At 39.4% G+C, this 16823-nt stretch overlaps 1 protein-coding gene across 1 annotated transcript in view; it reads left to right on the top strand.

Moving 5' to 3' along the window:
- Positions 1-16269, top strand: part of LOC140275284 (venom phosphodiesterase CdcPDE) — a 47371-nt gene extending 31102 nt beyond the window's left edge. Inside the window, exons 20-25 of the mRNA XM_072370716.1 lie at positions 385-539; positions 11011-11146; positions 11903-11980; positions 12132-12264; positions 13583-13739; positions 15935-16269. Of these exons, the coding sequence (XP_072226817.1) occupies positions 385-539; positions 11011-11146; positions 11903-11980; positions 12132-12264; positions 13583-13739; positions 15935-16108 (833 nt within the window). The 3' untranslated portion in view covers positions 16109-16269. The remainder of the gene's footprint in view (positions 1-384; positions 540-11010; positions 11147-11902; positions 11981-12131; positions 12265-13582; positions 13740-15934) is intronic.
- Positions 16270-16823: the final 554 nt, after the last annotated feature.

Here is a 16823-nt window from a genome sequence, read left to right as displayed (position 1 = left end):
CAAGGAATTTTTTGGTTGAAGGGGGTATAGGTCACTCGGTACCCTTTAACTCAACAACAAAATAATTACGTGGTTAATTAGCATGTCAACACGGACACAAAGTTGTATAAGAACAAAGAATCTTGATATTTGGATCTGCTTTGGATTTTCTACATGGTCTTAGATATCACATGTAATCAGTTTGATTGAGCTTTAAAGTTGTCATCATCACTGGATTAAATTTCTTGTATCATATTTAATAAATGCTTAATATTATTAATTCAGGCAAAATAGAAAAAAACAAAAGTTCTTCAGACTATACAAAGATCATGAAACAAAGATGACTAGTTACCATGTCTTTAACAATAATGATGATCACGATAGAAAGTACACCTGTTTTTTCAGTGTCTGCTGCAGAGAGGAAGCACCTGCTGTTTGGTCGTCCCCAAATGCTGCAGCCTAACCAGAGTTACTGCATTCTCCACCAAGAGGGATTCGTGAGCGCCCACAGCCATAACATGCGCATGCCTCTGTGGAGCTCCTTCACCATTGACAAACCAGTGCGTATCAGTAGGGATGAAAACTTCCAAAAATGTGAATCAATAAATGCCCAAATTAATCTAACAGACAAGGTACTCAATACAATGCATATAAGAATTCATTTTCCATTACATTCCTCCCTTTTGATTATAATAATACCATTATATTAATAAACCCAAAAGAAACAAGGAAAATAATAACTTTATCTATAAAACATCAGCCTGTGTTTGCACACAACATGAGTTTAAAACGCAGACATCATAGTGATAAAGTGTCCAATGATAAATAATCAAAACATGAACAATCAAACATGATCATTGTCATCCCTCTCTAAGTCAGAGTAGCTAGAGGAAAAACCTGAAAGCAAAGGAGTTTGTTGAGTCATTTGAATCATTTGGTGAGATACAGACTTATCAATAGCACGACGAGGCCTCGCACACAGGGAACAATACAGCAGCCGCAAAGAGCCAAGATATACAGTCCAACGACACATGGAGGAAGAATCAAATAGGCAATAAGTGAAAATACAATTTTGAGAGGGTGCTAAATACTGAGTACTATTTCTTCCCCATCTGACAGGGATGGTAAGATTACACATGTCGGGGGGAACACTGCCCAGGGCGCTTCTGTTGAATTCATTTGCAGATTCAGGTTGGGATTCATAGCAAACTATTGAAGTATTTTTGTGCTCTAGCTAACTTAAAATGTGGTGGTGGTAGAATAATGCAACTGGTAAGGGTCGGACATTCAGTACGATAGTACCTCACTACGATATTTGCCATCCACACCCTTAAAATAACTTTTTTCTCATCAGCCTACAATGTGTCACACACAGGTGATAGGTACAGTTTACAGTACCCAGATACTTTGCCATCACAGGGGCAATCTCAGGCAGGTACAGCATCTCATTAAGACTGCCATTAGACCAGAGGGCATAAGAAGTACAAGTTAAAGGATCAACTTCCACAGGCACCCCTGTAAAAATGAAGAATCATTGGTGACAGATCTGACAGAATAATTCGCCAATTGATACCAAACGTTGTGCGTCACCCATGGTTCTTGTAAAACATTTCTGGAGTTGCTATTAGGAGAGGCATCTTTAAGATGATCTATATTATTGCTTCCTGTAAAATCGAGATAAAATTTCCACATGCTGGTTACAATTAAGAAAATGCAAATGACAAACAGTTTCGGCCATGGTTCGCACGTGTGATCACTACGTTGCTTCATCGCAGGTCTCGGTGAGGATGTTTCAATCTTCGGTGTCAGAGGTTACTAGCACTTAACACACCGGTGGATAACAGCTTTTACTGCTGACTCTTTGTCCTTTCGGGTGTGTTGGTTAGGCTGATGTATGTCACTCACACAAAGCTGATCCATCTACAAAAAGAATCATGTCAGAGTTCGGAAGAGGAGTATCTAAAAGATCAGGTCTATGTGTACAAACTTGTTCCAGAACAGCTGCACAGTCATAAGGCTCCATATCATAAGGAGTTGGAAGCAAAGTAGCAGGATTCAGAACAGTACAGCGTTTGACAGTGGCATTTGGCATATCAAGGAGCACAGAGGTGTATCTGAGCCAGCAAGCAGCAGAAAGATGTGAAGTTTTCAGCTCAAGAAGAATAATGGCAACAGAATGAGGAACCAAAACAGTCAAACTAGTGTAGCCTACAATATCTCGGGAGGCCAGGACAGCTTTCTCTGCAGCTGCCATAACACAAAGACAACCAGGCAGGCCTGCAGCCACAGAGTCCAGTTTTACTGAGAAATAAGCCACTGGCCTTTGCCTGCTCTCATGTTCCTGCATAAGAACAGATGTCATACAACCATTCTCATTCTCATCAACTGCCTGTATGAAAGGTTTATGAGGATCTGGGATGCCAAGTGCGGGAGCTGTTTGAAGCTGGGTGAAGGCTGATTCATCCTCAGGAGTCCATGGAACACGATCAGCTGACTAGAGGCCTTTCCCATCGATAAGAGCACCTAAGAGAAGACTAGTTGGGAATGAAGTTCCTGTAGTAAGATGTTTTACCTGAAAATGACATAAGCTGTTTTTTAGTAATCGTTTTAGGAATGTTCTAAACTGCAGCAACACGTTTAGGAGAAAGTGAGCGCCCATCCTTGGAAATCACATGGCCCAAAAAGGTGACTTTGTTCTGTACAAACTGCAACTTAGGAAAACTAGCTTTTTGGCCACAAGAATGAAGATGTTTCAGCAGAGTCACTGTGTCTTTTTCACACTGTTGTTCAGATGGACTGCATAAAAGAATTCATCCACGTACTGCAAAAGAGCAGAACCTGGGGTTAGTTGGAGCGTTTCCAGACAAGCTTTGAGGGCAGCATTGTAAATAGTGGGACTTTCACAGTACCCCTGGCATAACCGAGTAAAAGTCCAAAATCTCCCCTCAAACTCAAAAGCAAACTAAAACTGGCTATCAGGGTGTACAGGCACAGAGAAAAATGTGTTAGACAAGTCAACAACCAAGAAAAACTGTGCATCTGATGGAATTTGAGATAAAATAGTGTGTGGGTTGGGCACAGTGGGAGCATGTGGCTGAACTGCAGCATTCGCCGCTTGGAGATCCTGTACAAAATGCCATTCATCTGGCTGGCCAGCATCTTTAATCTTTTTTAACAGAAAAAGAATAGAGTGCGCACAGGTGAGTTTTCACAGGGAACAACGATGCCTGTTTTCTGAAAAGATTGAAAAACAGGCTTAATCTCTTTAAAGGGGTGAAACTAGAGTTTTTGCTTCTTCCAAGAGCTGTTGTGAGAAAGGAAAGCTGGGAAGTTTCCACTCATAAGCATATATAAGTGCTGATGAGTCAAACTGCACTGCTGTGAAAACTCTGTCAGGCTGCAACATAACCATAACTATAACCATAACCATAGTGTGGAAGTTAAAATAATGCTGTTTTCACATGATATCACAGCCCATGAGGTTAATGGGACACAGCTGTGATAACAAAAATGAGTGCTTGAAAGAGAGCCCATCGGGAGTGACACATGCAATAGGCGTTGTCATTTTCTCCTTCACAACCTGGCCTGATGCAGAGACAGAGTAAACGTGATTTCCACTTAGCTTTGCAGGGCGGTAAAATTCCCCTGACTTCACTACTGATGATGTAGCCTCTGGGTCAACCACAAATGTTACTTGTTTCCCCAAAACAATAAGCTTAAAAGTTGGAAAAGCCATGTAGGCTTCAGATGTTAAATGAACATAAGTTTCTAATACCTGAGGTAAATATCTTTGCTCTAGGACGGAAATAGCATGCAGTCTCTTCATTGCACAGAGCAGGAAAAATGTTTATGTGTGTTGTGTTATCAGCTATTGGTGGAGGCTCCGCTGGCGCATGAGGTCCAGAACCTACCTCCCACCCTCAATCAGCCTTTTGCCTAATTTCATCACTTCTCAGCTGTGGACAGTCCTTCTTCCAGTGTCCGGTCGGACCACAGTAAAAACAAACATTCGAGTCATAGCTGAGACATGGCCCATGTCGACCTCCTCTCCCACATCCACGTCCCCAAACTTGTCCTCTGTTTCAGGGGTGACCTATCATATCACCTACTGCGTAATACATGGTCATGGCTGCCAAATCCAGCTCCTTTTCAGTCTTGTCCCTTTCGGTTGTCTTACGGGTGTCAACTTGGTTCTGGGCATGGCAAGCATAACACTTTGAGATCTCTGAAGTCCAGATTGTGGGGAGAGGAGTTTTGTCACTTGTGTTAAGAAGTCTTGGGCTGGTACATTGGTGAACCAAACTTCGTCCTTTTCCTCATCATCAGACTGGTGTAACTGATGTTGTGAGGAAGATGGAATTTCTCCCCAAGGGAGGATTGAAGAAGTTCCCTATTCCCGAGAGCCAGAGGCTTGTGGCAGGTGTGGTTGTTGTTGTTGTAGGCGTCGTGGAGGGCAGTAGTCCAGGTCCGGATCCGGCACAACGAGAGCGCTCAGGGTGGAGTAAAGAGTAAAGAGGGAAAATTGTTATCAGTGGAGTATGGTGGTGGTTTAAAAGAAGATCTTAGTCAGAGATAAATTATCTTTTCGTCCACATACTAAATTATTATCACCATTCCATCCTGGCATTTATTTGGCATTTTTCTTGCTTTCGCTCACTTTCCTTTTTCCAACATTATATATCTTTCTTACATTCTTCCAACTGTTCCCAATATTTAAACTTCACTTTCTTTTATTGTTTCATATCTTTATCATATTCGCAAAACTTTTCTTCAAATTTTGTTATGTCTAACATGCTAAAAGAACCATCAGGTGGAATACCCCAATTTTCTATCCAATATCTAGTCCATTTTACATGGTCTGGAACACATTTCTTTTTCATTTTATCGTGTTTGGGTAACACTGGAGGGTCAAAAGACCTACTGTTTCCAATTTTCGGACTTGGAATGGGGGAATATATTCCTTCACTCAAAGGACATCTCCAATGAGGACCTTAATCTGTACTCACACTTCTTCTGAGTACTTCAGTCACACTGTTAGAAAAAATCACTCACAGACAATGGCATGAAACCAAGAAATCACAAGGGGAGAACAACACACAAACCTTCTCTCTGGAGCTTCGCAAGAATTCTCCACCGAGTGGTTGCCTCCCCTTTCCTATTATTTGGTGACACACACACACACATGCATACAATCTTCTACTTGCTTTCATGTGCCGAGACCTGGTATAAATCCTGAGTCGACTTATATGGGAAGCGTAAAGATAACGATTAGAGTGGAGACAACATTTCTCTTTAAAACACAGCTCTCTTTGTCTCCCCTCTTCTCCTTGGGAAGTTTTGATATATAATGGCCTCTCTGGCCGTGACATTTATATACTTATAATAAGCAAACTTTTCAGACATTTCCCTACTGTTTATCATTTATAAATGTAAACCTTCATGTCAGCATCTTACAAGTTATTTTAGCTTTCTGTAAGAACATCATTTGTATGACAACCTTATCAATTAACACTCAAAAGGTTCTTCATTTTATTTTGTCTAAACACAATCATCGTCAGTTTCTTGGCCATAGTGCAACATTGGATATAGGTCCGGATGATATTCTTCATCTAGTTCGTCCTCCTGGAGAAGCAATGCTCTGAACTCAGAAGGGCGTCCCTCAAGAGTACCTCTTAGAATGGCTCTTGTGTATCCAACTATCACGTCCCTTGATCTTGACAGCAGTTGAGGTTATCATGATCTGGAACGGGCCTTCCCAGCTCGGTTTGTTCCACGCCTTCCTCTTTATCACCTTCGTGAAGACCCAGTCTCCGATATTAAACTCTGCTCCAACCTACAATGGCAAAGTCTTGTTCGGAACATTATTATATTGACTTATTTCTTTTGTTTCGAACATCTTTTTCATATAACTTGCTAGAGTGTTGTTGGGGAAATTTTAGTAATGCACAGAGTCAGTTATTTTCTTCTGAGGAGATAAGAGGCTTTTATAATAATATCTTGCAAGAGAGAACAACACAGTACAAAATGCAGAGTTGCTCTGACCACTGAGGCAAAAACACAGTTACATTGCCCTCTTATCATCTCATCATTATCATGTCATCTCTCTTTGGGTATAGTTGATCTTCTATCTTTCCTCCCCAACTATCAGTTGAGGTTATCCAGACACAGTCGTAAATATCAGCCTCAGCCCTGTCCCCCTTTAAGTGTATTAAAGTGTATCTCATTATAACAAGCCCACCATTGTAAAGAGGAATTTAAGAAAAACAGGGCTGGGTTGTACCTTGCAGCTGGTCATTTGCAGGTCATACACAGTAACACTCAATACAATGCATATAAGAATTAATTTTCCATTACAATGTCATCATCCTCATACCGGTGGCATGCAGTTTTAGCTAGGTCTAGGATTGAATATAGTCTCCCATACATTATTTCAAATGGAGTTAAAGATTGACCTTGTGTGGGAGTTATCCTCATGCTTAGCTGAACTAAGTCTATACAAACAGGCCATTTTCTCCCTGTTTCTTCCATTGATTTCCTCAGTTTCAGTTTAATTGTTCCATTAATTCTTTCCACTCGCCCTGCACTCTGGGGATGATAACCACAATGTTGTTATTTTTAAGTTTATGCAGAAGTGATCTCCTATCTTTTGGATCACTGTATTCACAAAATGACTTCCATTATCACACTTGATAATCTGTGGAATCCCAAAAGTAGGTATTATTCTTTTGCATAAGGCTTTTGCTACTGTCAGGGTATCTGCTGATTGAGATGGAAATATCTCTACCCATTTAGAAAATGTATCAATTATTGCCAAACAGTGTTTCTGGTTGTTACATTTATTTAGTTGTATAAAATCCATGTGTATTTCTTGGAAAGGATACTCTGGTTTAGGAAACTGACCTCTTCGTGGTCTCATGTTTCCCTGTGGATTAAGTTTTATGCAAATCTGACATTGTGCACATTTTTTTTTGAATAAGTAGTAAAATAATGTATATAATGTTCTATTATACTGTTCATCCCTCCTGTTGACACATGGCAAGGCCCATGTGCCACAATTGCTGCCGATTTATACATGGATTTTAGCAAGATTGGTATTCCCAGCGGTCAGGTGTAGATGTCATCTTTCAAAACTGCCCCTTTGTTGCACTACATAGTTCTTTCGCTGTCTGGTGCTTCTTGTTGTATGTCTTTTAAAACATAATTTTCCACAGTATCTTTTTCCTTCAAAAGTAAATGCAAACCAATACTGAGAGTCTGGATGAATTGGGATGGAAAATAAAGCATTACTCAAATCTATAACAGAGAAATTAGATGACTCTGGTTACAACTGGTTTAACAGTGTGTGTGGATCTGGAACATTTGGGGATCTGACTATCACAGACTCATTTACTGGCCTCATATCCTGTACCATCCTCCATCCTGTAGATGGAGGCGCTTTCTTTACTGGAAAAATAACTGTGTTAACCGGGGAGTCTGAGCAGGGTCTAATAATCCCTTTACTTCGTAAATCTGTAATCACAGGACGTATACCTTCAATTGCATCAGACTTCAGGGGATATTGTCGTGCTTTAGGCCTCTGTTCTGTCTTTGGCCTAATAATAACAGGCTCCACACCTTTCATCAGTCCCACATCAGCGTTGCCTTGGGACCATAGTGTGGGTGGCAATGATTCTAAAGCCTGATCTTGTTTTGCAGTGAGGGTCATAGTTCACGCAGAGCGTTCCTCCAAATGTGTTTATGGGGAACTACACTACCAAGTTTAACAGTTTCCTATAACACTGTGTTGAGGGGCTGAACTGCCAGCCTTTCTGCTCATCAGGTCTCCAGTTTGTGACGTCTTTGACATATAATGCTGATTGGTTCAAATCTTTCCAGTCTGTCAAGCCATTTATGGCCATGGACACATGTGGTGTCTTCCCATATTGCACCAATTTGTTAATTTAACGACAAAAGGCCTTGTCAAATGCATAGTCTGGACCAGTGGTTTTCTTAAACCTCACTGTGACATGATAAGTACCTGGGAGAGAGGTGCTCTTTGGGCGACGTGTGACTTCAGCTGTCAGATCAGCCAGCTGCTTTGCAGTGCCTGCTACATCGACAGTTGGTAAGTCGAAGGACCAGTGATAGTGTGGTTCCCCTGAGCCTTCTGAGGAGATAAGACGCTTTAATAATATCTTGCAAGAGAGAACAACACAGTACAAAATACAGAGTTGCTCTGACCACTGAGGCAAAGACACTCAGTTATATTGCCCACTTGTCATGTCATCTCTCCTTGAGTATAGTTAATCGTTCTTATCTAGTTTACCTTCCCTCCCCAAACCACAGTTGAAGTTACCCAGACACAGTCGTAACTATCAGCTTCATCCCTGTCCCCCGTAAAGTGCAGCTATTTCATTATAACAAGCCCACCATTTTAAAGAGGAATTGAAGAAAACAGAACAGGGTGGTACGTTGCAACTAGGTAATTTACAGGTTATACCAGTGTTTCTCAATTCCGGTCCTCATGACCCACTGCCCTGCATGCTTTCGATGTTTCCCTCCTCCACCACACCTGACTACATGCAGGGCAGTGGGTCATGAGGACCGGAATTGAGAAACACTGGGTTATACACAGTAACACTGAATACTGTCACGCTTTATGTTCTGTTCCATGTCTTGTCTCGTCATTTCCTGTTTTATTTTGAAAAGTCACTGATCTTGTCCTCTCGTTTCAGGTAACTTGCCCTTCCTCCCGTGTCATGCGTCTCATTGTCTTCCCTGATTCCCAAGTGTTTCCACCTGTTCCCCTTGGTCCCTCATGTGTCCAAATAGTCTGCGTTTCCCTTGTCTTGTGCCAGTATGTTGTCTCCTTTTGAGCTACATTACCAGCCATCTGTCTTGTCCCATGTTCCATAGAAACCACGAGCCTGCAGCGAGCGTATCTCCTGCAGTGCTGTCTTGTTTGTAGTTTGATCATAGCCATAGTTTATTTATTGAAAGGTACGTTTCATAGTCTTGTTTGTTCCTCCGTTGTGAAGGAGAGATTTGAATTGTACCATTCATAGCCACCTCCTATTAGCGGAGCGTTCATAGTTGCCACCGTTAAAGGTGAGTTTTAAGTTTATAAGTTTTTAAGTTCATAGCGCCTCTGTTTTTGTAAAGAGTGCATCTTTTGTTTTACTCCACCTCATTAGGAGAGCGTGTTTTTGTTTTGTTAACTATTCATAGCTTTTCTGTTTTCCTCCCAGTGTGGAGACTTTTATGTTTTGTAAATTTCATAGCTGCGCCACTTCTCCCCCATAGCTACGGAGGAGAGCGCCTAGGATTTTTACAGCCTTATCTTTTGCGCTGCCGGGAGATCGCCCTGCATTGCTCTGTGTGTTTATTATAATAAACCTTCTGAACCCAAGAGACCCTGCATCTGTGTCCTAAGTCCTCGAGGTTCCTGACAAATACAATGCATATAAGAATTAATTTTCCATTACACTGTCTATATATTTTTGTTTCTATCTTTTTAAACATATCTCTTATGTGTAAATTTTCATGTATGAAAATAAGTCTAACTTTTTTTTTTGTAATTTATTCTTATATTTTCACATTTATTTATTCTTTTACTCAATTGTTTTTAAACTTCTACAAATATTCATTGTATCATCATTAGGGCTGGGCAAATATTAAATTCTTTAATCGTGTTAATCGAATGATTTCCTGTGCTTAATCACGATTAATCGCATTGTTATACGCAAAATCCAATAATGAATTCAAAAGTAGCGTATAATGTACTTTTATTGGAACTGTACACTGAAGGAACTGAAGTACTGAAGTAAGACAATTCAACATTGCAGTGCTTACAAATAACTTTGGCTCTGTCGACTGCGCCATCTGGAAGAACTTTAAAATGAAAATGGCCATGTAAAAGTTCCACAACCTTCTCTGTGTTTGTTTAGCCCACTTCATCCGCCATTCTTTTCTTTTCTGACTGTTTCCTATGAGCGCTGCAGCAGTAAGCAACATACCAGGCTTGCTCACAATGTACTTTTTCAAAACAAAAGCCACTGAGCAACAGGCGTTTACAATAAAACTAATAAATAATAAAAACTGCGTTAATGGCAGACAAATATTTGTCGGCGATAATAAATTCATTAGTTAACGCAAAAATAACGCGTTAATGTAATCCAGCCGTAATTATCATTATTTAATAGATTCATTCTTTCTTGTGGCACTCATCCCTAAGAAGGTGCTGTACTTTACATATAACATTATTGGCCATATCTAAGGAAACAAACGGACGACCCACTGCGTATGTGTTACCAATTGGAGGACTGGTTGGCTCTCAAACACTTAGCACTGCTGCAGTTGGGTGTTATTTTGGTATATTCAATGGTTTTCAGATGTTCTTCCTAAGGGAGTCCATGAACTCGATTTTAACATATGAAACCTCAAACGTCCTACACAACTTACATTAGACATTATGTAGTAAAAGTTAGGATACCAGCTTTGAGTAATTTAACTTTTATGGTGGTATAGAATAAGAGTTTGCTCAGCATTGTGTGCTGTTTATGAATGATACTTAAAAGTTTAACTAAGAAATGCAACATCTTAAGGAATGTCTAAACTTTCTTTAGTTTGTCTTCAAACCTTGCATATAATTACTTTTTTTATGGTATGTGACTGCTGCATAGTTTCTAGCTATTTTTTATTTTTTAATGCATATAGAAAGTATCACATGTGTGTGGCTGATCAAAGGCCCAGAAGTACGCAGAGACCAGTTAAGGGGATCTATTTACAATATGTGAAGGGAATTTAGTTCATTGTTTGGCATGGCTTGACGTAGAAGGTCTGTGCTTGAGTATCCTGTTCTATGATATTTGGTAAGTTCTTAAAAAAAACAATTGGGACTTGAGAAACAATTGTGTATCATTGGGAAACAATGAAGAAGCCTGTCTGAGTGTATATGATCTGGTAGGGAGTGGATGAAGGAACCTGCTAGCAACCAGGTTTTTTTTTTTTTTTTCGTATGACAGCGAAGTGATGACTATTTCATTCTTGTAGACTAACTTGGACCCATCGTTGCCAGTAAGGCCAGACTGTGTGAGGGCTGATGTAAGACTGGCAGAATTTCAGAGTCCACGATGTGATGAGTATGGAACTGCTGAAAACTTGATTTACGCCTTCTTGTATCCACCCAGTACGTATCAACACTCACTTACATACAAACAGACTGACGTTCCAGCCAGTATGAGTCACAGGACAAGGCACACAAGCTTCAGTCAGCACAGCTGTCAGCACAGCTGAGGTTTTTGTGCTTGCCATCTCACTGAATTATCTTGTCCTGTATCTCTGTTTTCCAGTCCTGACCCAAATTATTATTTTCTTGTCTAGCAGTTTTATATTAAGCAGAACATCATTACATTGTTTCAGGGAAGTCATTGATGTCATCTGGATCTTTAAGAATAACCACTTTATTGAACATTGCAGGAATTCCTCTTTCAGTGCATTGGAAGTGAAATGTTAGTTTCCACAGAACTAAAACCAATTAGGGGGTTTTATTTCATTTTCTTTGGATCTTGCCTTAATGCTTTTTTTAACTTGTTTGATCCTTATTCCCTGAAAAGCCTTGAGCCAGATAAGCACTGTACCATAACTAGACCCTGGAAGAGGTCTTTCACCATTAACTCTTTATAGGCAAACACAGAGACACTACTTCTCAGAAAGGTTTGAGTTTAATTTTCTGTAGGAAATGTTGATACCTAAATGCTTTGTTTATTTTCAGTTGGCCTTTGAAACTTGAGGTTACGGTTTAACTGCACAACTGTGACACATTGTTTATAAAGCTGTTACTTATTTTTTAAGGAATGGGTGATTATCTATGAGGATTTGGCATTCAGTTTATGCAGCTCCCACAAATTTATACCATTACAAATTATATTGTCGTTCTCTACAGATCTAAATGTTACACTGGACCAGCAATATGATGCCTTACTGATGAGTAATGTGGTGCCAATGTATCCTGGGTTTAAGAGTAAGTTCAACTACAAAAAAAAAAAATGCTCTACATCACTGGATGGTGTAAGTAGGAATCATGTTGTGCCAGGAAACCACTTCCTCTGACCTCTTTGCTTTTCTACTTTCCCCTCATTTTTATTAATTTCCTCCTGCTGTCCTTTTTTCAGAAATCTGGGATTACTTTCACAACACTTTACTGAAGAAATATGCCTCTATATACAATGGCATTAATGTGGTGACTGGACCTGTCTTTGATCTCAACTATGATGGCAAATTTGACACTCCAGAGAAAATACATCAGTAAGTTTAAATTTATTTCTATAGCATATTTCATGGACAAAACAATTCAAAGTGCTTTACATAAAATAAAAGCATTGCAGCGGGGAGCAGAAGAAGCATTAAAAATATGTAAAAGAATATAAAGAGAAAGAAATAAAATGATTAAAATGAATTAGAATTAATAAAATCAAGCAACAGTCTAGATAAGTTAAAATATAACAGTTAAATGCTGCTTCTCCATGTTTAGTCTGGACTCTGGACTGGACCAGCTGACCTGAGTCCTTGGATCTAAGAGCTCTGCTGGGTTTTTATTCTCTGAACATATCACAGATGTATTATTGGGCCAAAACCATTCTGGGATTTGTAAACCATCAGAAAGCTTTTAAAATCTATTCTGTGACTGACTGGAAGCCAGTGTAAATATTTTAAAACTGGTGTGATGTGTTCAGATCTCTTAGTCCTGGTTAAAACTCTAGCAGCAGTATTCTGGATGAGCTGCAGATGTTTAATGCTCTTTTTGGGAAGTCCAGTTAAAAGACCATTACAGATGAATGAATGCATGGATGAGTTTCCCCTGGTCTTTTTGGGAGAGAAAACCTTTAATTCTGTTGATGAACATGGTCAGTGATTGTAAGGGCCCGAGTCTCAAGGTATTTACCAATGCTGACCCTCTCCTCTTCTCATACCAAACAGAATTATCTTAGTTTTGTCTTCATTTAATTGTAGAAAATTCTCTCTCATCCAGGTGTTTATTTCCTCCAGACATTGACACATCTGCTGCGCTGAAGTCGTTTGGTGACAGAGACACATAAAGTTGTGTATCGTCTGCATAACTGTGATAATTGATGTTAAAGTTCTGTAATATGTGACCCAAAGGGAGCACAAACAAGTTAAATAGAAGAGGTCCAATAATTGACCCCTGGGGGATTCCACAAGTCATGGCAACTCGCTCAGATTCATAGCTACCAATTTTAACACAATAACTCCGACCTTCTAAATAGGACCTGAACCAGTTAAGGACCTCTCCAGAAAGTTCAACCCAGTTTTCCAGCCTGTGCAACAGAATTCTGTGATCTACAATATCAAAGTATCCTAGCATGATTATGATATCAAAAATCTATTTCAAAGCTTTGTCAAACACAAGACAAAATAAATTTCTTTTCTACACCACTTTGAAGTACTTACACCATCCCCAGGTTGGCTGACTTGGATTTCATCTATTTTGTAATTCTGTTTAGGAAGTAACTGGAAGCCCATAGACCTACTGAAACCAGAGGGGTGGATGAAAACATAATAGCACTTTTGACAATAACTAATTATGTTTTTCCTGTCACACTAGTTTTGTTCCTGGAACAAACATCCCCATACCCACGCATTACTTTGTGGTGTTGACCAGCTGCAGAGACTCAGCTGACACAGTGAGCACCTGCACCAGTGAACTACAGACGGTGTCCTTCCTGCTTCCCCACAGACCAAGCAACTCAGAAAGTTGCAAAGTAAGATGATATCACAGTTTATTTTGAAGGTTTACTCTTACTCTAGAAAACATCTATTATTAACAAACTGACCCCTGGGCAGACACTAAGATGCTTTGTAAGGCTCAGAGGGAAACTACCTTTTCTATCAGCTCATCCTGAAGAAACCAACAGTGTCTTTGTTTCTTGATGAATGTGTTCTCATTTACTGACACTCTGGGGAAGTAAAGCTTACAATAAAACTGATATCATCATATTTCCATCATATAGAAATTGATTATTAGAAAGTCAGTAATGAGTAGATCCCAACGTTTCAAATGTTTTCAAAAGTAGCATTCAAACACAGAGGGCAATGTAGATACATAAAATGTCTAAAGTAATAATGCATAAGTAAAAAAAAAAAAAAAATCGTTACCAGTGAAAGAAATTCAGAAATCCACAAGGTGTCCGAAATATGGGCTCATACTCTGGAGAGCCAGAATTTATGGATTTATTTAGTATATTTCTTTGCTTAGTTTAGTTTTATGTCCATTCATGAAGTACACATTTTTGCCAGAGGATGGACTATGTAAGAAAAGTCAGTGGATCGTAAGAAACAAACTCTTTTGAGACTGCTACAATATATCACATCATTCTTGCACAGAATCCTCCTATATATATAGCTATTATATATATATAAGAGGATATATATATATATATATATATAAAAAAGAGGAAAGCCACAAGAAACTTTAATGTACTTGGTATAATGACTATAAAGGTGATTCTGATATCAGATGACAGATAAGCTTTGCAGGATGGAGTCATGTCATGGACAAGATGGAATGACACATTACCATCATGAAAAAATCATCTCCACATCAGTAAACCCCTCACTATACCTGAACCAAACAAACGTTCCCGCATCATCTCCTTGCCAAATGCATGCTACTTCGTCATCATTACTTCATCATCCCACAATATCCACAGTCCACGACTGCTTCTCACTGCCTTCTTGAAGGAGTTTTATTATCCTTTCCATTGCTTTTACTACATCAGCTCTCTCTTGTTGGGATAATGTTTCCTGCCTATCAACCAGGTGTAATGCTTGTTAAACTCTGCAAGCACTCTAATATAGTGTTTCTCAATTCCGGTCCTCATGACCCACTGCCCTGCACGTTTTCGATGTTTCCCTCCTTCACCACACCTGATTCAGATGATCAGCTCATCATCAAGCTCTGCAGTGGCCTGATAAGGAGCTATTAATTTGAATCAGGTGTGGTGAAGGAGGGAAAGATCATGAGGACCGGAATTGAGAAACACTGCTCTAATTTAACTGCAATTTTTACAACAATTTTGAGGTACTTTACAAAAGCAAGAATGTTAAACTATTGTTGTATTTGTCACATCTTAGTTTAGTTATGTTTTAAGTTTCTTGTTAGTCTTTAGTTTTTTGCCATGTTTTGCTTAGTTTCTCTTGTCCTGCCATCAGCTTCACTCACTTCACCTGTGCTTTTCCCCTCAGCTGCACTCTATCACCAAACCTCCCCTCAGTATTTAGTTTTTTAGGTTTTTCATGATCAGTGTCAGATCACTGTCATCCTTGCCATTGTTACTCATGTCTATGTCAGGTTTTCAGGAATTCCGGCCCAGCCGTGACTTTTTGTTTGGATTGTTTGTTTGTTTGGATTTAAATAAATCAAGTTGCTTTGAATATCTGCATCTGGGTCCAACTTCACCACGCCACGTATCATACACCTCCCAACGTGACAGAAATAGTTTAATAAACATCCGTGAAGTAGTATTCCATGTATTCTTCATCTGGTAAAGTTTGTTCTTCAAACCTAATTTGTTGTGGATGGAAAACATAACAGCTAGCCTTAGAATAAACTTTTGTGGCTTACTGTGCAGGTCCCAACCCATCTGCAACACACCCAAACATGGTGCCTGACAGAAACATCAAATTGAAATGCATTATGGTGAAAGCTGTGCTTTGTGTTCAGAAAAAGTTTCTGTGTACATGTAGTTTAAGTCACCACACTATAAGGAGACAGCCTTTTCTTGCAAACACTGTACTCCTAGAAGCCTTTCAGTTATAGTTTCTTGCGCTAGATAATGTGCACCGTATAAACAATAAAACTGTTCAGTCTGTAAATACGCAGATAAACAAATTAATATGTAATTAAACACAATGTAGTTACAGGCTCACATTTTTATCACTTTGTTTGTATTAACAGAGTACAGAGAATGAATCTCAGTGGGTGGAGGATCACATGTGGTTTCACCAGGCACGAGTCAGAGATGTTGAGTGGATCACAGGACTGGACTTCTACCAAGGCAGCAGTCGATCACTCCCAGAGTTACTGATGGTGAAGACCCGCCCAACCGCTGCCATTCACCGAAAACAATGAAAAACCCAGAAACACGGGTAAATTCTGTCTTAAAGTGTTTTATCACTTAAAGAGGATTTTAGACCTACAGTAGAGGCTTATTTTGTCTCAGCTGTTAAAAATATGCAGCACTGTTGAACAGATCGCATTCTTTGGATAAAATACCTGTATTTTTTTGTAATTATGTACACAGTGCATTTGGAGTGTGCGTTTTTTTCCAAATAAAAAATTGTTAAATCTACGTTGTTTTTTTTAATAGATTGTGTCAGATTTAGTTCAAATTCAAAGGGATTCTTTGGGATGTTGTTTACTTATTGGAACAGGTTGGAATTTGGTCAAAAGAAATGGTAAGTTAGGTTCCTTAATCAGGAGTTTCGGTGGTACAGACACCCAAAAATTGTTTTTAAAATGTAGAAAGTCACAACAACAGCTGTTCATTTGTGACTGTGGTAGCCAGGACACTTGTTAACATCAGGTGTAAACAGCCCTTTAGAGAGTCAGCGGGTTGCATATGGGTTGCTTATGGGTCCAGTCTGGAGGATATCATAACATGTTTCAGTACAGATTGTAAGTGACTGAATATCACCTGTTCTCAAGCCTGTTCTGGCCTGTTGTAGTAGCATAGTGATGCAAAGCGACACAGAGTCAAAGAGGGTATGAACTGCTTATTTTAACCGGACCAGGGGAAAGGGAAAGAGAAGAGCAAAAAGAAAGAAACAAAACAGAAAGAAACAAT

The sequence above is a fragment of the Leuresthes tenuis genome, unplaced genomic scaffold, assembly GCF_036924035.1.
Source record: "Leuresthes tenuis unplaced genomic scaffold, fLeuTen1.0.hap1 SCAF_18, whole genome shotgun sequence".
Taxonomy (NCBI): domain Eukaryota; kingdom Metazoa; phylum Chordata; class Actinopteri; order Atheriniformes; family Atherinopsidae; genus Leuresthes; species Leuresthes tenuis.
The sequence above is the reverse complement of the archived record's forward strand: the minus strand, read 5'-3'. Positions and strand labels throughout refer to the sequence as shown.